This window comes from Castor canadensis, chromosome 15 (genome assembly GCF_047511655.1).
Source record: "Castor canadensis chromosome 15, mCasCan1.hap1v2, whole genome shotgun sequence".
Taxonomy (NCBI): domain Eukaryota; kingdom Metazoa; phylum Chordata; class Mammalia; order Rodentia; family Castoridae; genus Castor; species Castor canadensis.
Genome location: NC_133400.1, coordinates 66,838,641 through 66,863,652, shown reverse-complemented (window position 1 = coordinate 66,863,652; position 25,012 = coordinate 66,838,641). Strand labels below are relative to the sequence as shown.

The window sequence follows — 25,012 nt, the reverse complement described above, 5'->3', positions numbered from 1 at the left end:
CTATAGAAAGTGGAGAGATCTCCCATGCTCATGGATTGGTAGAATCAACATAGTAAAAATGTCTATAATCCCAAAAGTAAACTACATGTTTAATGCAATTCCCATCAAAATTCCAATGACATTCATTAAAGAGATTGAAAAATCTACCATGAAATTTATATGGAAACACAAGAGGCCACGAATAGCCAAGGCAATACTCAGTCAAAAGAACAATCCTGGAGGTATCACGATACCTGACTTCAAACTATATTACAATGCAGTAACAATAAAAACAGCATGGTACTGGCACAAAAACAGACATGAAGACCAGTGGAACAGAATAGAGGACCCAGATACGAAGCCACACAACTATAACCAACTTGTCTTTGACAAAGGAGCTAAAAATAGACGATGGAGAAATAGCAGCCTCTTCAACAAAAATTGCTGGGAAAACTGGTTGGCAGTCTGCAAAAAACTGAAACTACATCCATGTATATCACCCTATACCAAGATTAACTCAAAATGGATCAAGGATCAACTCTAAAGTTGATACAGGAAAGAGTAAGAACTACTGTGGAATTAGTAGGTATAGGTAAGAACTTTCTCAACGAAACCCAGCAGCACAGCAACTAAGAGATAGCATAGATAAATAGGACCTCATAAAGCTAAGAAGCTTCTGTTCATCAAAAGAAGTGGTCTCTAAACTGAAGAGAACACCCACAGAGTGGGAGAAAATATTTGCCAGCTACACATCAGACAAAGGACTGATAACCAGAATATATAGGGAACTTAAAAAACTAAGTGCTCCCAAAACTAATGAACCAATAAGGAAATGGGCAAGTGAATTAAACAGAACTTTCTCAAAAGAAGAAATTCAAATGGCCAAAAAACACATGAAAAATGCTCACCACCTCTAGCAATAAAGGAAATGCAAATTAAAACCACGCTAAGATTCCACCTCTCCCCTGTTAGAATAGCCATCATTAGCAACACCACCAACAACAGGTGTTGGTGAGGATTCGAGGAAAAAGGAACCCTCTTACACTGTTGGTGGGAATGTAAACTAGTACAGCCACTCTGGAAAAAAATTTGGAGGCTACTTAAAAAGCTAAACATTGATCTACCATTTGATCCAGCAATACCACTCTTGGGGATATACCCAAAACACTGTGACACAGGTTACTCCAGAGGCACCTGCACACCCATGTTTATTGCAGCACTATTCACAATAGCCAAGTTATGGAAACAGACAAGATGTCCCACCACTGACGAATGGATTAAGAAAACATGGTATCTATACACAATGGAATTTTATGCAGCCATGAAGAAGAACGAAATGTTATCATTCGCTGGTAAATGGATGGAATTGGAGAACATCATTCTGAGTGAGGTTAGCCTGGCCCAAAAGACCAAAAATCGTATGTTCTCCCTCATATGTGGACATTAGATCAAGGGCAAACACAACAAGGGGATTGGACTTTGAGCACATGATAAAAGCGAGAGCACACAAGGGAGGGGTGAAGATAGGTAAGACACCTAAAAAATTAGCTAGTATTTGTTGCCCTTAACGCAGAGAAACTAAAGCAGATACCTTAAAAGCAACTGAGGCCAATAGGAAAAGGGGACCAGGAACTAGAGAAAAGGTTAGATCAAAAAGAATTAACCTAGAAGGTAACACACATGCACAGGAAATTAATGTGAGTCAACTCCCTGTATAGCTATCCTTATCTCAACCAGCAAAAACCCTTGTTCCTTCCTATTATTGCTTATACTCTCTCTACAACAAAATTAGAGATAAGGGCAAAATAGTTTCTGCTGGGTATTGAGGGGGTAGGGGGGAGAGGGAGGGGGCGGAGTGGTTGGTAATGGAGGGGGTAGGGGCAGGGGGGAGAAATGACCCAAGCCTTGTATGCACATATGAATAATAAAATAATAATAAAAAAAATGATTGTGTGATTTGCAGTGTTCGCCAATTTCCACAGTGTAAATGCTGCCCACATGATGTCTGAAAAGAATTGTGTGCGGTGCAAAGACAGCTCCGCCACCAGTATATGCATGTTAGAAATGAGAAGGGGAGAGACTGGGAAAATTCGAAGCCTTTTCTGACCTAGAGACCTGGGCAGGGTAAGAAAGGGCAGGAAGCTAACTACAGTTCTTAAGCTTTATTGGGGGCATTCTGAGTTAGAGAAACCTATAAGTTTCTTTGTAAAGATGTCCAGCAGGCAGCTGGATATGTGAGTTTTGAACACTACATAGAAAAATGTAGTTAGACATTATAGTTGACACAAAAGCCAGGAGGAGCTGTGCACAGATCAAAAAGACATCATGGTGAAGGACAGAACCCTGAAAAACACTAAAATCAAAGGGGTTAATTAACAGAGAAGCAGCACACTGAGCCATCTAGAAGGAACTTACAGAAAGGGAGAAATTTGCGGGCCAATTTGACAAAAGCCATTCACAGATAACCATTTTACTAAAAAGTAATTCATTAAAGTTGCCAAAATTATCTATTTTAAAAACCTATTTCTTTTAATTATCGGTAAACAACTGTTCATTAGATGGACTTGTTCTCAGCAAAGATAGGAAGCCAAAAGAGAAGATAGGAAAGCCAAAAGATAGGAAAGCAAAGATAGGAAGCCAAAAGAGAAGCTGTTTTCAGAAGCGGAGGAGTCAGGAGCAGCAAGTGCCCCAGGAATGGGCGTGGACTTCAGGAGGGAACTGTCCTCAGGTAACTTTACTCCTCACACTCCACAGAATGCCAGGAGACCAACAGAAAGAGAAGAAGCAGCTGTGTGCAGAAGCTGTCACTAAACATAGAAACAGAGAAGACCCAGACAGAGAGATCTGGTTCTTTTTCCTTTTGTTTATAACCTGTGAAACTCAAGTATGTTTACATGTTGAATTGAAAAACCCAGCGTTTAAGGAGAAGTTGAAGCAGAAAACAAGGGGGAGAGTAACCCATGGCCTGATGTTCCCCAAGAGGAAGGGAATAAGATTCAGAGCAAAGGGGAAGGAGAATGTCCCTAAGCTATTTCTGGTGCAATCCTTCTGTTTGGTCATTTCCTTTCTTCATGACAACCAAGGTATGTGTCATTCACCCAGAGGTTCCCATATAATTTCATATGAATCTTGTGAGAACATTTTCTGATTGATACTGGTCTATATACTGAACCAAACCTTAAAGCCAGCTAGTCTCATAGCTTGTTTTCACAGAACTATCCTTAAGTGTTTGTACAAAATTGTTTGGACCCTCATTTTTCATTGTCCTCATCTCATCCTCACTATCATTCTTCTTTCCTTGCAATATCCTACTCCTTTCACCAAGGAGAGATAGTGGAGTTTTTTTTGTTTGTTTGGTTTGGTTTTGGTATCTAATATATTCAAAACTTAACTTCACAAGTATGTGATGCCTGCACCGATTTACTTGTACTCTTAGAAACATTTCTTTTTCAGAAATGTGCCAAAGGCTTTCAAATCAAGTCAGTGGATGGCTTAAACATCACCAATATTACATCAGCATAATGCCTTGCCAAAACTGTTGCCTAATCATTATTAGTTACCAATTCGTGCATATGAATTTACTGTCTTAAACATATTTATCTGTTTTCTAGTTACTTTTGGATCTTTTCTAAATTAAAGCTTAGACTCTGCTCCAAGGATAGAATCATAAAATAATATCCTGGTCACAATGCCACCATATGTTATACTTTTCTACAGGTATAGTATGTGAAGATTTGTGTTCATTATATCGTGCAGCTTTGTCTTTCCTGTGTAGCTAGGAATCCGGGAACAATGAGATAAGCCAGGGGCTAAAAGGAAGAGAAAAACCCCTAGGAGAAACTTCACACACTTCTGGGACAAGACACAGGATCCTAGGATCCTTATGAATAAGCAAGTTAAGAAAAAGTTGTCAAAAAAGAAAACATCTACATCTAGCGTAGTTTCAATTCAGCTCTCAAGTGATAGTTAATAGTGCTTTCACTTACGGTTTGTATTTTTGTTTTCTTTTACTTAACTAACAAACATGTCTGACCTTTTGAGAATTTATGCAAATACCAATTCTTAAAGAGAAATTTCTGGCTCTTAGAGTAGAAACTCCTGCTATAGGACAGACAAAGAGATAATCCAGCTAACTGCCAAAATGAGACAGCTGCCCCCAGTGAGAAATTCTAAAATTATACCTCAGTACAAAAGAAAAACAAACAAACAAAAACCCCAAAGGGAATCACCATTAAGCAATATACTCTAGGGTCATTAAAGGATATTCAATTTTACATTGAAAACCAAATCTAGTGGGAAAGTCCATACTTGAGCTATCAATGTCAGGCTTTTTTTGTTTTTAAAGAAACAAATAAATTAGTAACCTACCGTCTGTCTGGGATTTACTGAGGAATATTGTGCTGGCCCGAGGATGGTCTGAAGGATTGAATTCCATGTTCAAATCTTTAAAGAAAGAAAAAATATTATATGAATAATCATTGATAATTAGCGAAAGCTAAGATTAATTTTCAATTTTTTCAACCTTAAATTGCTAATACTTTCAAGATTTGTAGAAATCTATAGTTATTATGTTAATAATTCTTTTGATTCAATTGAGAACACTGCTATTTAGAACTCTGAAAAAGCGATACACAAAAATTAGATGCTTGCCTGGAGATCATTAGCCTAAAAAACTCCATTTTCCTTTTTTAAAGTCTGCTGTGCACCCAAGAGACTACGAAATGGAGCAAAGATATCACATGAAATCAAAGACGGCTACGCACTGCAACAAGTTTACATAAACCCCACAGCTCAGTAAGTGTAATTTCCTTGTCAAAAGTGATTAACACAGGGCATCCCCCCACCATGCTCTGCTTAGTTAACAATTATTTTGAAAGGTAGCATATGAAAGATAGACACTGCCTATCAACCATTTGAGGGCCTAACCTGGTCTGTGCATGTGTTCTGTTGATCCATTCATGTTTTTTAATTAGGCCAACAATAAAAAAATCAAGAGATTTCAAACACATATCACAAAGAAAAACAACCCTATTTCCAGCTTCTTTGGAGAGATTAGGTATTTGACAGCACCTGGCCCCTTCAGAGGGGACTTTTGACGTCACCTGCCCAGGCTCCAGTTTTCTCCCTTCCTAACGCTCAGTGACCCTTCTTCCTTTCCTGCCTTCCCAACCCAAGAGGCATTTGCTTCTGCAATCCCTGCCTTAGAATAATCTCCAAGGGTCAGAGACTTGTCAGTTTGATTAAATAACTTAGAATCCTGCCATACTAAGAGTTTTTCCAGTTTAAATTAAACAACAATAACCTGATGACAGAGGAAAAGAATGGCTGAACAGACCAGAAGAATCAAGTTAGGGGAGAAAAGAAAGAAGATGAAAGCCTCTGGAAAGTCAGCACAGTCTTCAAATTTGCTTATGGCATCACAGTAAAAACTATTTGAGGTTAAATTATTTCAATAAATTTGCAAAGAAATCTAATCAACTCCAATAAAAACAGATTGTGCCTATCCTTAACTTCAATAGTTTATCAAGTCAAAGAGAAAAGAAAACAAGAATTGTCATAAAGATACTGAAGACAACACATAATCTCTTATCCATGCAAAGACCTGGATGTGAGACAATGTCTGCACTTGCCTCCTGGCCTTTAGTTCCCAACCTCTAAGCAGAATTTGAGTAAAGAAACACATACTGAGTCTAAAACACATGCCACTTCAACTGACTGGTCCTTCTGATACTATGTAACTTCTATCAAAGTCACACCAGGGATTCACAGTTAAAGGCTTTGAGGGGTTTTAATGGAAAGAGAAAGGACAAGAAAGGCACAATTTTTCGAGCATTGCTAAACTATGAAAAGCTAGGCCAGAAATGTCTAGTGAAAGTGGCTGTCTGTGAAGGGATTTCCTGCTCAACTAGGATCTTGGATTTTTAAAAAAGTAATAATAGATGTGCTATTAAATTTTTTTGAGATCTATAACAGTAGATCTAGATGGTGAAATGCTATCTCACCATGAAGAATACTTTCTTGACATGGAAATAGATACACCATGTGTCCTTAGGTAAGGAAAGCAGTATGATAGCACTCTGAGCATATGCGTAGGCACAGAAAAATACATGCAAAAGAATATACATCGGCATTTGTATATACCAATTGAGGGGTTTTGTTTTGTTCTGCTCTGCTACTCTGTGTTTCTAAGTACTCTCATGCTTTTGATGGTTTGCTTTTTAAACCTCTGCAATTTAAAAAACGTATTTTAAAACAACCTATAAAAACAGATTATCTGGGTAGTGGACTATTTCTCTAGTCCATGCCAGCATTTCTAGGAGATGCCCTGGGAGAATCTCTCAGGAGAACTCCTCTCCTGCCTATGGCTGTTGGGTCCTTCCCCTGAAGTTAGTGGAGACTCACAGGTAGCCACTGAGATAAGACTCCTTACCAGCAATGTCCTCTTGCTATAGGAACTCATAACTACATGATCAGCTCAGAGGGACCCCCGAGAAAGTAGCCCTCTTCCTCCTGTGGCTGCCACTGTGTGTCTTCATTCTCCTGCTTTCTATAGAACTGGAAGGGGAAAAGGCCTACTTTTCCTTCTATTGGGAAACCAAGCAGCAGGATTTTTTATTAAACTTTCCCTATGAAAGATGCTCACCAAGTATGATACTAAGACAAGGACAAGGACTTGGCCTTTTGGGCCAAGTCATAATCCAGGTCTGGCCATAATACTCACTGTGTCACAGGTGGTTTCCAGATAGTTGCAGGCCTAGGTATCACCTCTACCCAGATGAGCTACTCAGATTAAGTCACATAGAATTCAGAGGGGAGCTTCAAGATTTCAAGATTAGGATCTGATGAACTAATAACATCTGACTTCAAAGGCTGCTGCTGTGATATATATACATATATATATATATATATATATATATATAAATAAAGCTTATATTATATACATAAACTTTATATATGTAATATTTATAATATATATAATGACATATATAATAGAAGATGCCTGCTATGTAAAGAGTGCCCCATAAATGGTGCTATTAAAAAGCATTATGCTAGCCAGGCAGAACTTGGGAGGCAGAGCCAGAAAGATCACTACTTCAAGCCCAGCCTGGGCTACATAGCAAGACCTGTCTTAATAAAACCAAGAGCTGCGGATGTAGCTCAGTGGTAGAGAGCTTACCTAACATGGACAAGGCCCTAGGTTCATCTTCAGCATGTGTGTGGGAGGGGGGCAAGCACCTAGCTCAGTGCTACAAAAATAAAACTGTCAATCCATATATGTCAGGGTTTCTTATTCCTGAAACAGATTTTCCTACCTCTTAAAAAGTAAGATAATTCAAAAACCAGCCTCTGAGAAGCAATAGAGAAAAAAAAGCAACTTTCAGGAATGTCACTGAATCCTTCAAATTGAATTCAACGTAATACTTGACCTACTCTGCTTCTTTACGATGATACCTATTTGACACACAGTCAAACTGAAGTACTATAAGAAGGTTGTTCTAAAGGTCTACTGCCAGGCTTTGAGGTGATGATGAGTATTGAACATTTGGTCACAGTGCTTCAGTCCATGTTTCAGCTGAGCTCAAGGTATGACAGGATCCTTTTATGCAAAACTGAAAGTAAACACCATGCTTGCTAATCAACGTAATTAAGCAGTAGTCTTCTATGCCAGGCAACCTAATTTCCTTCTGCCTTTTCCACATATGTCACAACAACAGTGATCCACAATTGCTCATTTCAGCTTTTAAACCAATACCAGGTTTACTTACAGCTTTATATATGATCCAGGTAACAAAATAAAGGCAGGGAAAAGTGGGAGTCACTACCTGTCATGGTCAGGAAAACAGAAAAGTGCAGCCGGGCCTACAGCAGATTGGACAGAAGAAGAGACTCAAAAGACCATGTGCACAAAACCAGAATGTCCCACCTTCTACCTTCTTCTGCACTGCTGGCCTCCAAGTTGGTTACTGTTTCAAGAAATCATCCCCAAAAGATGGTCTGTCCATTTAGGTCTAGACAATGTCATGCATAGGGTCCAAATGATGTAACTAGGTTGTTCCTTGATAGATTTAGGAACTTCATGGCAAAAAGTCAAGCTTGATTTTGAAGCCAACTGATTAGCTGGCAATCCCAAGGTTCATCTCAGAAAACATGACTACGTCTATTTCCTGTCTTTAGACAAATATTTGACATGGTCAAAATCTCAAACTTTTAATTTCAATTTTAGGTAGCCACATTTCCACATCTGGGTCTGATCTGCAAGGCAATATGAAACTGACAAAGGAAGCATGTTAATTTGCTATCAGACCGGTTCCTTTTCTTTTTTTTTTAGTTACTATTGCCCCCTGCATACAAATAAGTGATTATTTCCATTTGTTAGTGTCAATGAGACTGAATCAAGAGTGTGATCTAGTTCAAGATAGAGCCACCAGGCAAGACCCAGCCCTAAAAGCCAGCATCAGCATCCCTATTTTTAACAGCCACTGTTGCTGTGGCAGCCAACTGCTGTTCCTGTGTTTCCAGTTAACTCTGAAGCTATCTCTTTCGCTCCTGCTGATTTCAAGCTTATTCGTCTGATTAGAACACACTTAGATATATTTATTTTCTGTTTTTGCTGTCAGCTACCTGTGTGCCTATGGGTGATCCGCATGTGTCTTTGTGAGTCTTGTCTCTCTGGGACCATATATCTATGTGTGTGGGACTCCAGGTCAGTCTCTGTTGATGGGTTCATGTCTGGCTTTTGGTTTTATGTCTTGTTCTGGGCACACATCTGACTCTCATTCATCTACTCTCTCTTTCCACCTGTTCCTACATCTCTCTTCCCTCCATCTCTTTTCTTCTCTTCATACCTGTCTACTTCTTCACTGCCTCCCTCAGCCTTCTCTCTGCACTATCTCTTTCTAACATGCTATCTTAACATGTGCAATATTCTCTCTTAAGAGGACCCAAAGAAGACAGAGAAAAGTTAAAACTAAAGACAGATTGTTTTGTCAATACAGCAGACAAGATGACCTAATAGCTCTCATACTATAAACATTTAGGAATATGAGGTAAGAATAGAAAACATCCTTTTAAATGCCTATGAGAAGATGGCAAGAAAGCAAGATGAATGACCTGAGACCTTAATCAAAGAGGTACAGAATTTTCCAGGAGGGGAAGGGCTATCCAGCTGTGCAAGCTGGTCTTGGGTTTCAACTATTGTGATACACAGCCTGGTTTACACCTGTTATCCTGTCATAACAACTAATTCAATCCTTTTACACTTAGAAGTGCCTTGATTTGGAAATCACCTGGCTTTAATATTCATGCAGAACAGGATGTATGACAGGGATTGGAACTGACACTTTTATATACAGCTGGAAATTTTAAGTGCTATAATCTCTGTAAAAAACTAAATCAGGAAAAAAAATCATCTATGAACTCAGATGAAAATGAGGCCAAAAAAAGAAAATGAGTCCAAGTCTGAGATGGGGACTAGTCTCCCAACCCCCCAATAACTGGTTATCATTGGTCTGTCTATATCTCCACCATGGATTTTGGCACTCAACTCTTGTTTCCACAAGAAAAGTAGAAACTTACACCAACCTGGTCACATGCCAGTGGACACCTACAGGGTGTTATAACCTGGCAAAATGAATGTAAACCACACTGGAGAAGCCTGCTTCTCAGAACTCCACCAGATCATACTCTCTAAAGATAGCTCACTATCCAAAATGGCAAGACACAGAAGACCACCCATTACCAATTTGAGTCAAGAGACTCAAACACTAAGAACATGAGCTAACAGAGCAATTGAATAAAGACCATAATCTAAATATGTGCACAATGGTTAAACACATGAAGAAATAAAAATAAAGGAAAAAGTACTCTGAAAAAAGAAGTTTTAAAATGTGTGTTCATATATACATATGGCAATATGTATATATGTACACACATACACAAACACATATTACTAAAACTAAATATTTATGTCTCTTCCCCCAAAATTCCTACTGTTAAATCCTAACCCCCAATATGATGGTATATCTCTGGGAGGCAATCAATGCAGAGTGGGATTAGCACCCTCATAAAATAAGACCCCAGAGAGCTCCCTTGCCCCTTTTGCCATGTGAGGTTATAGCAAGATTAGAGTCACCTACGAACCAGGATGCAGACCCTCACCAAACAAATTCTGTCAACACCTTGATGTTGGACTTGGATCTTACTGTGAGAAATGAGTCACTATTGTTTAGAATCCACCCAGTCTATGGTACTCTGTTATAGCAGCCTGACTAAGATTATGTACCTTGTAGAAATACAAAGAATGGTCACTGAAATTTAAAATTCAACACACGGAGTAAAATGCAGATAAGACACACTTAAAACACAGATCTTAGGAAATCACTCAAAATGACACACAGAGATATGTTATACTACACAGAATGGAGTAAGTCCAGCTAATTCTATAACCAAAAATACATAATATAAAAACTAATATATAATCTACATTCTATAACCATTCAGGATGGAAAACTCAGCAAACCACTTTAAGCTGATAAATGCTATTTGCCAAAAACCTACAGCCAAACTCATACCTAGTAACGAAAGATCAGTTACATCCTCATTAATTCAAGAACAAAACTTTATTCATCATGGTGTAAGAGATCCTAGTGGATGCAACAGGACAAGTAAAAACACCACAAATAGAATTTACTGGATTGGAATGAAACAAATGTATTATTCATATATAATTATCTACACAGAAAATACAAGGGGCTTAAAAAAATCTATTTATACTAAACACGAGGCAAATGCACAGACAGAACTCAACTTCTTCCCTTTATTTCAACAGCAGTGTTCAAGGAAAGGAGCAGGGCCATCTATTTACTGGGGTGCTCAGGAATATGAGGAGATATATTTGGGTGTGACAATGACAAGTGGTGGCTGTATGTCTGTACCACTGGCCCACAGAGTTAGAAACTGCTCATGATACCAATAGGAAATTCATGGAGAAACACTATGACCTACAGCAATTAGCAATCAGCAAATGTAATAATGACAATATATAAAAAACTCCACTTTAAAATATTCCATTTATAAAGCAACAAACCACAAAAAACTATCCTAAAATTTAACAGAAGATGTGTAAGACCTTAAACAAAGAACTATAAAATTTTGCAAACAAGTGATCTATATTCTGCATATCTACAAACTCATATACACATGTATGTGTTATTCACTTACACATACATCCTTATTCAGTATCACACTATACTTGTGCTAGGCTTCATGCTGTCCACTGAGCAGGGGACACAAGAGTGAACCCAAGAGGCAACACTCCTGCTCATAGAAGAGAAAATCCAAGTGTTTGAAAGTTTGAAGATTATTACTCTGGCTGGTCACAGTTCATATTACAAACTAATTATTTCATTTAAAAACTTGAAATTCAGGTGTGCCTTTCCCAGGATCCCTACTTGGATCCCAACATTGCTCCCCTTTGAGTATTTTAATGATTATTATGACAGGCCAGGCAAGGAAAACCATTTAAAAAAGGTTATGAAAAGTCACTAAGGGTGAGAGGAGACATAAGAACAAAAATATAAATTCCAGCACCTGTTCACTTCTATACTACATTTGTGGAAACACAGGTACAAGACACAACCATTACATCCAAGGTGTTGGGGACACACTCATTGTCTACTCACTGGCATACTAACTGGGTCATGATGGCCTGTTCTGCCTGATGGGCGTTTGCCATTTCCCTCTACCTTACACTTTCTACTCCAGTGACACACATCCACAACACAATACTCTTTCTCATCAGCTGGGCCACACCCTCCCCTCAGCACAGAACAGCTTCCTCCAGGTTGGGTCCTGCTCCTACTCAAGTCTCAAGCCAACTCTTATGCCCTGAAAGCTTTGTCCACTCACCCAGGCTCAATTTCCTGCCTCCTCCACTCCCAACAGCTTACCACACACCTGTGTTCTGCCAAGTTGCTTATGTCCCCATAGCCACTGTTTTGAATGCACTTGTCCCAGTCTCACCGTAGAAAGGACTCAGTGAGAGAGCTCAAATGTCTTCTATAAACCACTAAGACAAACATGGGTGGCACATAGATGTTTCAGATGCAGTTCCTGCTCTCCATTTTTACACACATACACATACATAGTGCATTTTTTATTTAGAGGAACTTGCTCAGAGTTGGAGGATAGCCAAGGCACATGATAAACAGAGAAAAGCTAATTAGGGGACAATCAGTAAACATATTAGACTGGATAGTTAAGGAAGAAAAACCACAGAAAAGAAAAGCAGGAAGATCTACTCAGACCACACTGTATAAAAAGCCTTGAGTGCCAGACAAGAAGTTATACTTTTCCTGTGGACAAAGAGGGTTAAGCCACTGATGATGTTTCAACAATTCAAATTTGACTGCCAGTGTTTATATTTAGAACTATATACAATGAAATGAAAATATCTGAAGGTGAAATGACAAATTTAAATTCAGAAAAAGCAGAAAGTAAAATCATGCATCAGAGAAATATACATCACAGTCTCACTGGGTCTGTGATGACCAGAAAGGCAATGCAAGTTAAAGCTAGAGGAACTCATGGATTACACAAAGGCTGAGCATGGTCATCATCCACTGGAGGAACCATCCTAAGACAGGGAGAGCACTTAACTCTATCAGGTGGACAGCCCATACTCAGTAACAATGAACAAACAAGCCAAATAGTAGAAATAATAACAACAACAAAAAAGAACCATAAGAAAAGTATTCAACTTAAGGAAAGAAAAAAGAAGAGAAAGGAAGAGAGAAGAAAAAGAAAACCCAGCCATGAACTCAAATGCACATGAACTCAAAGAGGAACAATCTCCTAGTAATCAGACTCTCCTAAGAAGCATGAATTAGCACTAACAACTAAAACACAAAAATACCACCTGGATTACTGAGATTTTAATACCAGGCAAATGACTAAGTCTTTTAACTACTGGACAATGCTGATGAACTCTGCTAGTACAGACCCTAAAAAGGATCTGAGATGACACTCTAAAAGCTAAAAAAAGAGATACAAGTCCCCTATCATTATCTAATTCAACAGTCAACAACTGGGGAGTCAACTTGGTTAGGCACTGTGTACAAGAACTACAGGAATGAAAGGCGCACTGGGACCCAGAGTTTAAAGTCTGGTAGTGTAAGGCAGCAAGTCAGCTACAGTAACAAGTATTTTGCAAGGGGAAGTACTATGGGAAGAGAACCAGGCAGGGAGCTGAGGCTTGCTGAAGAACAAGTTAGTTAACTAGGCCAAAGGGAGGAGATGAAGTGCATTAGAGGCAAGGAATCATTACATCAAACACAGCCAGGTTTAAAAGTTTTTAAAGGAGCACCCAGGACCTTTAAGACACATTGCAAGAGAGAAGAAATGCTACAAAAGAGTTCATGAGAGGGTTTGGATTTTCTCTCAAGAGCACAGGGGAGTGCCTGAAGGAGCAGAAGGACAGAACCAAAACACACTTAGGAAAAATCACTACAGCTGCACAATGAGGGAAAACGAATGAACCAAAGGAGGACAACACTGGAAAGCAGGATGTCAGTCCAGGGGACAGAGTGACCATAACACAGATAGGAAGGGGGTTAAAAGGAGTAGATGGATTTGAAGGCATTACAGAAGGAACCGGATGCACCTGGTAAGTGACAAGAGGTGGAACAGGAGGACAAAGAAGCAAAGAAGGATGACAACATATGGCTCACAATGGGGCCATGTGCAGAGATAAGGCATGGAAGTGGGAGCCTGGAAGACCTGGTTCCAGGGTGGATACACTGCTGGGAAAATAACGGTCTGTTACTCCAATTAGACCACATGCTCTTATAGTTGTGCCAAATGCCTACAATAGCCCTCTTTCCCACTTCTAGAACCTTTTCCTCCAGTCTAAACAAAACAACTTGGTAGGAGCAGTCTCCTGCACCTTCTGTCTGCCCACCATGCACTCTGCAGCCTGTAATGATGGCCAGTTATGACCTTCATGCCACTGATTCTCAGGGGAGGCAGTCAATGTCAGATTTTACTTCCCAAATCAGGCTCACAGCTGTTCTTTTCAAGCAAAGTATTTATCATTTGTTTATGTCCTTCAAATGCTGAAGGAGCTTTTGATTTGGAGGGAAGGGCCTTTTCTTTACAAGTGTTGCCAAAATTAATAATGAGGTTTTTTAAAAAACTATTTTAATAAATATTTTTATAGTTCTGTTGTTAATATGCTTCCCAAGGTGTTGGACACGACGTCATTTGTTATCAAACTGCAATCTCCCAGTTTCACTGATGTTTGCTTCCTTTCTAAACTTGGTGCTGCCAGGGTTTTATTACAGTAGCTGAAGGTAATAACACTTGGCTAACATATGCTTACCTAGAACCCTACCACAAACATCACTGATGCCTGCTCTCAAAGGTGCAATAATTGACACACACAGACAGGTGCTTTGCAGTCTACTCTGGGCCACCTGAGTTAGCCTGCTATTTCAGTAATAACTGAGAGGAAAGTAATGTTTACTAAGGATCTACCATGTCCCAGGCATCTGATAGATCTATTTAATCCTCACAGACAACCTCTGAAATAGACCTCAACCCTATTTAACAGAGGTCCAGAAAAGGGAAATAAAAGTCAGACACCTCACTGACAACAGAACTTCGGCTCTGTGAGTGTACAATCCTAGCTGAATCTCTCTAATGAAAGAAGTCACTTAGAAGCCATGACGAATCAGAACCAGCTCTGCCAAAACACAGTACTAAGGAGGTAAATCTTAACTTTTAATGTACAGAAATCCCACATTTACCTTCAGTTATAGATTCCAACCATGTCTTTGAAATTGGCGTTTTTTGTATCCATTTCCCCCCAAACATTTATAACTAAGGCACAATGTAAGATCCACAATTAAGATCCTGGAGGTATAAAAATGCCACTCCTTTCTTCTGTCTTCCATTGAACAAACAGTAGAGCAATTCAGGGGCGCTTGATAAAGGAGCCCCTTCTGACAAGTGCACACAAACCACACTGCAGTCTTGGGCATGACGTGCATGAGCTGCTGAGGGAAAGGGGGAATGACTGGTGTTTCTGATCTGGAATGGTGGGCAACTTTTCAATCCATCATCATCCCCACTGTTCTGAAAAGACCTCTCCATCCCCTTACCTTGAGAGGCTAGCACAAACAGCCTCTGCAACCCATGTAAATGCACCAAATGCAGCAGGCAACTAAAGGTTACGGCAGAGAAGTATCTTACTTTCTACATTTCTGAAAGTTAATCTGCTTTCTGTTATGTTCAGAACAAGGCTTGTCTTGGTTCCTAGCCTCAAGGTAGTCCCATAGTCCAGTTCATCAGAATCCTGGTTTTCAGGGATTAAAATCCCTTCAGGGACCATCAGATCAGAATGGCAAATACAGAGGTACTAAATGGGAGGAATCGCAATGGGGGAAAATGTGGGAACAAAGAAGTGAACAAAATATCTACCCACAATGCCATGGTCCGTCTACTGCTGGCAAAGCAGCTCTAATGCCACTCCTAAAAAAACCATTCAAACCAGCTCCACTTAGCATGACTGCAAAAAAACACTGTGTACATGCACAAGTAGCATGCTGTTATTTTAGTGAAAAACGCCCATTACATTATGATAATATTCAATCGAAATTCCAATTCAGTCCACTTTCAGAATCTTATTATTGAGATACAAACACTTGATTTTTCTGGTTAGGATCAAACACCAGTACTAAGTTCTGGCCTCTCTTTAAAGCAAACGCCTTGAATTTGGAGATTGTGCGGCACTGTGAAGTGTGTAAGGTGAGGGGAAAGGACTGGGGGTATGCTGGGGATAAAAAGAAAAGGAAAATTCAGTCCACTGAGAGAAGTGGGATTTTTCTTCTTCTGAGTTTTGTTTGTTGTTTATTTTGAGACAGGTCTCACTCTGTAGAACAGGCCAATCCTCCTGCCTTAGCTCCCAAATGCTGGGATTCCAAGTGTGTACCACCATGCCCAGCTTCTACTATAAAATTTTCTTATGCAGACTGACTAAGTAACATAAGGTACAACACAAAACCTTTAAGTAGACTTTTTGTTTGGGGGAAGGGTTTGGTACTGGAATTTGAACTCAGGGGCTCACCAATGAGTCATACCCCCAGTCCTTTCGCTTTACTTATCTTTCAAATAGGGTCTAGCTTTTTTTTGCCCAGGTTCAGACTTAGGCCAAGATTCTTCTACTTCTGCCTCTTGTGGTTGGGATTATAGATGTGAGCACAGCACTCAGTCTAAGTAGACCTTTTAAAAGCCCATACCTACCACAAATAATATGTAACACCAAAAAGAAGGCAAGAAAAGCAGCTTTAGGATCGAATTCTCATCAAGTTATCCTAAGTGTTCCGAAGACCCAAAGGATGACTCTAAAATAAGGTGCTTGGTTAACTAGCAACAGGCAAAGATTCTTAGCCAAATTTTTCTCGGGCTTCTGAACCTTCTCTTAGGCCCACATGCACGTTCTTATAAAAACCCAGTTTTAGCAAAGAGTCAGTGTAAGTAAGACACATGTGCCCCACTCCCTTACCCTTCCCACCCCCCACCCCTGTATCTGATTACCTTTTGAGGCAGGCTAGAAGTAAGAAAAGTTGGGGGCTCATGTAGGTTGCCTGGGGATGGACCAGACCATCCTCACCTGGCTGGGGACCGCCCATGTCCCTCTGCACTCATTCATTATTGGGTGGGAACCTCCTGGACCTGCCCTCCTGTGAAATAGTGTAGGTTTTAAAGGCACCTGAAAAAGAAAAGCACTCTCTCTCTACCAGCAGACTCCACCTGCGCCCTCTGTGCCCTCGACTTCTTCTTCCCTTCCCTCACCTGATTCCCTTTTCTCAATAAAGCTATCCTACCTCACCCCATCCATGTGCTCTGCTTGGATTTTCCCATTTGAAACACAAAAACCAGGATCTTCTGATCACAGACTACACAAACACCGTTAACACTTTGATTCTGTTTGGTTCCTCATTCTCAACCAACCTCCTATTTTGTCTGATCACCCTGGCCTGACTGCCCTCAGCAAGAATACTGTTATAGTTAGGTTAGGTAGAAACCCCCTTGCCCCAAATGTTTACTCTTAACCATTTTCTGTCCACAACCCCTCAACTTGCTCCCAAGCTGTGGATTCTCACTTACCCATGCTCTACTCAGAGCTGCATAAAATCTCTCTCCTCTACTACAAAATCCCATTACCACAGTCCTCCCTACAGAGATGGTCCTGAATAAGGTCTCCCTTACTGTGCTTTAACAAGTGTCAATGAGTAAATTTTTTTCTTTGACACAACCAAGCCTCAGGTACGGGTGTTAAAGGTGTCACCTTTTAGATTCCCTGATTCTTGTTTCCATAACCAGGAGACCATCAGCCAATTCTCCCTGATGGGCCTTGATTGCTGCCCAGGCCCCAAGTTCAGTACTTCAGGTTGGCTCAGTTCACAAGCAGTCCCACCCACCCCTTCCTGCTGATTCTCTCTCCTCAGGCTCCCTCTTTCCTTAATGATAAGGCAGTATCTGGGCCCAGATTCCACATACTTGTTCCTGTGATAGCAAATACTGCTCCCTGTTCAAATTAACAGAGCCTTGTACATAATGCATGCTCTATAAATGAAACAAGTGAACCCAAACTGGTGAAGTGAGGAAATAGCTAAATAAGGAACACTTTGATATTGTCCATGTCCCATTACTGTGATACCACATGAAACTTTAGAAAACTTTATGTAGCAGAATGGATAAAGCAACAAATATGGATTATTTCCTCTGAGATTCTGCTAAAGGTATCTTCTTTTTCTCTTCCATATGTTTAAATTCTATTATAATAGCGATAGTTTGATACGTCTCAAGTGGATGCTATATGCCAGGCACAGTACCAGACTTTTTCACTTACATTAAATCCAATTGTCCACAAAACTTTGGAAATTGTTGTAATTATCTTCACTGTTAACATTACTGGGGATATAGGGTCATCTCAGAGATATCACAGAACATCCCAATGCTTAAGCAGCTGCCAAGAGGTAAGGAGATTCTAGATTCTAAGCCAGAGACATCAAGGAGATCTGCCTGAGGCAAAGTACCATTACACAATGCTACTAAATCAATGGTCGTGCCAATTTAGGCATGCAAAGATTCTAGAATGGTTAACGTCTCCTGCTCTTCCACAGGCATGTGACAGAGGACTTCATAGATTTTGTTTCTTCATTTCCAGGCTGTCTGATGCTATACCAATATGTATTTATTCCAGTCAATAATCCACTGCCCTCCCCCTCTAAATCAGGAACTGGGAGAAGAGTTAGCTATGCCTTCTAGACCTGGTATGAAGTGCCTCCCCCCATACAGTATGTGATACAATAAGAGCTCCAGACAGGGGCTGTCTTATTAAGTAATGGCTGTATTAATTATTTACCTGTCCCTCAGTCTCCAAGCAAATCACAGTAACACAAGTGGAGCAGCTCAATAAGGGACTAAACTAGTGAAGAGGCAAGGTCTGGCTGGCTTCATCTTCACAGCCCCTCTATTTGACCAGAAGTAGTTCTGTCTAACATGGTGCAGCTTTATCATATCACTTTCCACACACCCTTGTAAAACATGGACCTGCCTTGTTGAAATGCTCTGTGTCCTCACTCCTCAACACCTTTGGAAGAGATTCTGCAACTTCCAGAGACAACTCCAGTCCTAGGAGCCCTCCCTCTTCACTGTGTCTGGATTCAACTGTGGAATCCCCCCTGAGAAAATTCCATTTTGCTCTACACTCTTCTGAACTAAAACTTTATTTTACAGAGCATGATGGGGTTCCCCTCATGTGCTAAGCGTAGTTTTTTTCTCTTCAGTATGACTTGACTATGAGGTCCTCAGGTGACTAAAGCAATTTCCGTTTTTCGGGTTTGGTTTTTCCTCCCCTCTTGTCTACTGCCAACACTCTCCCATCTCCATTTTCTGTTTTCATCAATAGGGTTGAGAAAGGAAGTTGTTTAGCTCATTTACAACCTAAGGCAAAGAGGAAGCTTGAGGGGTGCGTCTGGGGAAGGAGTCAGGTAGTGGATCCCCCTCAGCCTTAGGAGGAATTCTGAAGGGGAAAAGCCCTTGTGAGAATGATACACACTGCTAGAGCACTGGGGTAGGAGGATGATGGCCCTTGGTCTTACTCTCCACACAGTACCTGTGCTCTAGACAGCTGAGGCTACAAAGGGAAAAGTAAGTAAGGCTATGGTTTTGCTTGTCTTTTGCCCTTCATCTCCTCCCCAACTAAAACGGAATCTCTGAGGGAAGGGACTTTTCTCTCGTTTGTTCAAACTGAAGCCTCAGGGCCTAGAACAGGGTCTGACAAATAGTCTTGGTCTGCTGGCTAGGCTACAGTGTGAATGTTAAGGTGCCACCCCAACCCCAGATTTTCAGTTAAGTATTTGCTGAATGAGGAATGAATCTAATTTAAAAATCCCCCTCTATAATGAACAAACATTCACAGTCCAGAATCTTTGACATCTTCTATGTGGGCTGGAACAGATCAATTCAGAAGACATTTCTGACAAATTATCTCAAGAAAGGTTCATTCTGCCCTTGAAAGAGAGAGGGGTAGTACCATGTCAACAAAGTAGCAGAGTATAGGATCAACGACTCTGAGGGGGTACTGCTGGGTGGCTGCACCGTGACATCCTCAAAATACTTCCTACAGTAAAGTAGGAAGTACACAGAAACCACCCCCAAGAAAACACGAAACACTGTTTTAGGGAGGCAGGAAGGCACCGCTTCCAATTTTCCTTTAAACAAAGAAACATGTCCTACTCTATACCATCCCCAACAAAAAGAGAAAAGGAAAGCAAGAAAAGAAATCACACAGTTGAAAATAGCAGAAGGAAAGAAGCCCAAAAAGGAAATAACTCATATTTCTGCATTTATGATTTCCTGGTAGGAGAATTTTTTTTGTTGGTGGTACTGGGGTTTGAACTCAGGGCTTCAAACTTGCTAGGCAGGTACTCTACCACTTGAGCCATGCCTCCAGCCCCCTATTGTAAGAGAATTTTAAAATAAAGTTTTAATATATATTATAATAAAATAAGCACACAGGATTCAATATGACAATGAAATATAGATTTGCCTTATGATCCAGTTACATTAGATTTCTAAGCATATCAGAAGAAACTGAAAAGTGAGGCCTCCCTGGGCTGAGGTCTGGCATTCAGAGGAAAGGACTGTAGGGAGACACCCAGTAAAGGCCTGTGACAGAGAGCCCATCCAGGCCAATAGATGGGAAGAAATCACATCTTTGATTCCTAACAATTGAATTCAGTTGTATGAGCAAGTGACAGAATGACCTGTCAGTACTTTACTCACTTTCAGATCTAATATGTAACTTAAATTTTAAAAAGAAAAAGAAAGTGAGAGCTAGAATTAATTTCTTACCTTATTGTGTATCTACAAAATGTTGCATTTCAAACATTCTGATTCTGGGGAAAGCAGAAAGGAAGAGAATACCAAAGCCTCTAATGGTCAGCTTTCACACAAGGAAATGAGATATCTAACTAAAGATAAAATTTGAGATGCAATTACCAAGGCAGAGCTGCTCTGAATTTAATCAGTATGTCCAGCTTTGGAAAGATGTGCAACAGGCAGAAACCAGATAGATAAGATTTGCACTCAGAAAAGCTACACTGAAGCACATCTGCAATCCCAGCTATTCAGCAGAAAAAAAAAAAAAAAGGGCTGGGGACATGGCTCAAGTGGTAGCATGTTCAAAGTCCTGAATTCAATTTCCAGTACCACTAAAAAACAACAACAAAAAAAACCCTACAATGGATGACTGAAATAAATGTGCTTCAGAATTCTGCCATCAAAGATCTGCGGCCCAGTTTAATAAAACATGAATTAAGATAATCACAACAATAAAAACAACACTGTTTAAACAATCCATCTTTTTTTTAAGACCGAATCAATAATAAGGCAATTAGTCCAACACAATAGAGGCTCCATTCTAATTCTTTTCTGTTCCACTTGAGTGCCCAAAAGGCAGGTATGGCTCAAGTGGTACTGCCTAAGAAGCAGCAATGCAAGAAGGGTCACTTGCCCAGGACAAAAGTCACTAAGGAAGTACTCCAGGCAAGCTCACCAGCTGAGCCTCACCGTGCCCAGCTTAAATGACAGTGGTCTTGAGAACAGAAGCATGTCTTCCCATTTTGGGGGTGGAGAGAGAGGAGGCAGGGCCCCCTGGTAGATTCCTCATACTAGAGAATGGGAGGGGAAATCTGAATTTATTCTGTTGTTTTCCTACTGCAATCTGCCAAATTTGGTGAATTTTGATTCTGAAGGCAATACCCTTCTTGGCATTCCAAGAAATCCAAGAAAATACCATACCTCCTACTTTCTATTTCTAAATCCTAGTCAATTATATGTCTATGTTGAAACTAGAAAATGATGCTTGTTTGTCTGATATAATGAACTTGCCCTCTAAGAACAGAAATGTTAGCAGAGACTAGCTTGGATTTCAGTGATGTTTTCAACTGGTATGGAAAGGAAGTATTTTCTTCCTTAATTAGAAAAGTCCAGGAGAGTTCATTCTAATGCAGCCCTTCAATGTTTACTGCATCCATGCAGGAAAGTTTTCAGCTATGGCAGGCCTCCTGAAAACCTTCTAGGTGAAATGGCTCTTGCCACCTGTTATTCTCTGTTGGCCACCTATATGTGACAAGATACATCAAGTCACTGGTCTGTAGTAAGTTATACCAGCTCCCTGCAAGGGCAGGCTCTGGTTTTACTTTTACCCTGGCAGATCCACTTTGGAAAGGGGAACAATTCAGCAAGAAAGTCAAGGTAGACCATTGCCAGAGTACACACCCCATCTCTAGATTCAGAAACTTGGTGACCATGAGGGGGCTGAGCTTTCTTTTGCTACCCTGCACTACGCACACACCACCTCCTCCCTGCCCACTGCACACAGTATGCTGGCCAGTTAAAGTCAAAGAGCAAGAAGAAGCCCTGAGATTTGGAAGGCCCACTCAAAGCTATCAGGTTTAGGTTTTTTTTAACTGATTCTTCAAGCGGCTACAGAAAATGCCCCTCTGTGACTGACAATTTGCTTTCCACTTTGAACTCTCCTCTACTTATGATCAGGTGCCACTCTAAGGAGCAAAAGCCACATTTCCAAGGTGTTTTGCCTCTCTTATTATGCCATAGCTTCTCTGTGGGTCTTCACAGTTCATAAAGGTGAAGTCCATTTTAGCCTTCAGTGAACCTACAGTTAACTCAAGTGGCTAAGTACTTCCTATAGACTAGGTGACGGTGTGCCCTCCAGGACAACCCAAGCTGAAATGGCTTCTCTGCTGCCAAGTGTAAAGGCTCCAGACCGTTAGACTGTAAAACATGGTGTTAAAACCTTGAACCTAGGAGGTCCCCCAGAGGTGGCCAAGTCTGAACTTGACCACTTACAGCTGCATGCCCTTGGGCAAGGCACTTAACTTCCTTATGCCTCAGCTCTTGCCAGGATGAAAAGACTGCAGGATTCTCACCACATACAGAAAAAGTAAAAGTAGTGTGAGGGGGAAGGACATGGGTCCCACTGAACTCTTATACAGTAGAATGCAGTATTGTTCAAACTGTAAATTGGACCCTTTAGAAGATTATGAATTGAATTTTGAGGACTGTGGCTTATCTTTTAAAATTTTAAAACAAAGTAGGAAAGTTCAGGACATAATGAGCAATATAGATTGCATAGATATTATTTTGTGTTTATCAATATGAAAGACAGACTGTAATTCGTATATAAGATATGTTTTTTCTTGTTTTGGGTCTCAGTTTAAAAAAAAAAAAAAAGACCAGAGAGCCATAAGTAGAGGGGTAAAACACCAGGGTGGACACTGGAGGAATTTCAGCTTCTCTTCAGTGGACACTGAAAAATGCCAGCTTCTCTTTCCCTTACTGACTGAAATCATTTAAAGTGTCTAACCACTTGAGAGAAGAAAATAACCGCAAACAGTCCAAAATAAGCCTATCAAATTCAACCCAACTAGGCATCCAATCAGCAGCTTTTGCTAATTCAAATACAAGTATCGTACACTTGACATATAGTAATTTTATAGACTGCATCTGAAACTCTGAGTCACAAATTGCACTCATGGGATTCTACCCTACTTAAGAAAGTTAATGTGTTATTTGTAATTGGAAAAAGAAAACAGTAAATAATCTAATATGTCCAGAAATAAGAGACTGAAACCTAGGTGACATTTTACTACATGGATGCTATGTGTAGCTATAAATAATTCTGACAGTTCCATACATTTGTAACTGGAGAAATATCTCTGATTATCACATAAAGTGAAAAAGAAAATTTTACATGCAGAGTCACCATGATGACATTTATATAGAGTTGGGGAGTTAAGTTTGTATTGTTTTGGTAGTAGTTTTTCTTTGGAGTGGGGAGGCAATGGTACTAGGGTTTGATCTCAGGGTCATAGGCTTGCTAGCAGGTACTCTACCACGTCCACACCCTTTTAGATTTAGCTATTTTTCCTATAGGGTTTCACATATTTGCCCCAGGGCTGGCCTCACATCAATACCACAATCCTCCTACCTACTGTCTCTGTCATATCTGGGAACACAGGTGCATGCCCACATCCAGCCTCTTGGTTGAGATGGGGTCTTAATAACTTTTTGCAGGGACTGTCCTGAACCAAGACCCTCCCAATCTCCTCCTCCTAAGTACCTGGGATTGCAGGTATGAGCCACTGTACCCAGCCCGTTACTAGTGTTTTTGTACAAAATTCAAGTTTAAAAGTACTAGAAGAAATTATACCTAAATGTTCGTAACAGTTTTCTTTGTATGAAGCAAACAAAAGAGCTTTATTCCTTTATCTTTACTTTTCTGTATTTTCCAATTTGTCTCTAATAGGCAGACAGTAGTCAACCACTGTAAGTCTAGCACAGTTAGATATTATGAGACAAAGGAAAAAAATCATCACAAAACTTTGATTACAGCATCTAGTACAAACTGTTATATTTTATTATTAGTTATCATACTTAACCTTAAGTTAAATCTCATTGAGGTACGTGTGACAATATATATAGGGTCTCATCCTATATATCCTAAAACTAGGCATCCACTGGGGGTCCTGTAAGTATCCTCTATACAGAAGGGGGGACAACTGTATTTCACATTCAAAACACAGAGAATGATATAACAACTTTTCTTTTAAAGTATACTTATACCACACAGTTTTTAAAAGTAAAATTCCAAAGAATTTATTCCAAAATGATAGAAATTTCAGAAATCAAAAGGAACTTTACACTGTGAAATAGGAAAACAAACATCAAATATTAAACAAGTAGAGGTCAGGCATGGTGGTGCACATCTGTAATCCCAGCTACTGGGACAAGGGGCAGAGACAGAAGGACGACAGTTCAATGCCAGTGGGAACAAAAGTTACCACAAGACAATATCCAGAAAAGAAAAAAACAAAAACAAAAAAAGGGGGTGGGAGGTGGCTAGGAGTGTAGCTCAAATGGTAGAGTGCTGCCTTGCAAGCTTGCAGCCCTGACTTCAATTCCCAGTACCAATGAATGGATGAATGTTGAACTTATTGACCTCTGAATAGGAATGTTGCTTCATGCTAAGATAAATAGGGTTACACCTGATTTAATCTAGCTACTCAAGAGGTGGAGATGGGAGGCCAGTCAGGGCAAAAAGTTCACAAGACACCAATTCCCGCCCCACCCCCACATCTCAACTAATGGCTGGGCATGGTGGCATGTCCCTGTCATCCTTGCTACGCAGGGAAGCACAAATAGGAGGGTCATGTTCCAGACATAAAGGGGGGCCTTCTCTCAAAAGTAACCAATGCAAAAAGGGCTGATATAGTGGCTAAAGAGGTTTAAAAAAAAAAAAAAAACCACGAAAGCAGTATTATTGCTGATCTAAAGGAATGAAAATGCTGATTTGATATATGAGTGGGAGAAAAGGTCTATATTTCATTTCTCATTTCGGTTGCATTTAATGACCTAAAAGTATGTGTACAAACCAACAAAC

At 40.1% G+C, this 25,012-nt stretch overlaps 1 protein-coding gene across 7 annotated transcripts in view; it reads right to left on the bottom strand.

Moving 5' to 3' along the window:
• The window catches only part of LOC141417487 (junctional cadherin 5-associated protein-like), a 208,259-nt gene that overhangs the window by 29,161 nt on the left and 154,086 nt on the right, over positions 1-25,012 (bottom strand). For all 7 annotated transcript variants that reach the window (XR_012442064.1, XR_012442063.1, XR_012442066.1 and 4 more), the window contains one exon: positions 4,348-4,422. Coding sequence is in view for 3 of the 7 variants with exons in the window: in XM_074056391.1 (XP_073912492.1) it covers positions 4,348-4,422 (75 nt within the window). In the remaining 4 variants the exon portion in view is untranslated. The remainder of the gene's footprint in view (positions 1-4,347; positions 4,423-25,012) is intronic.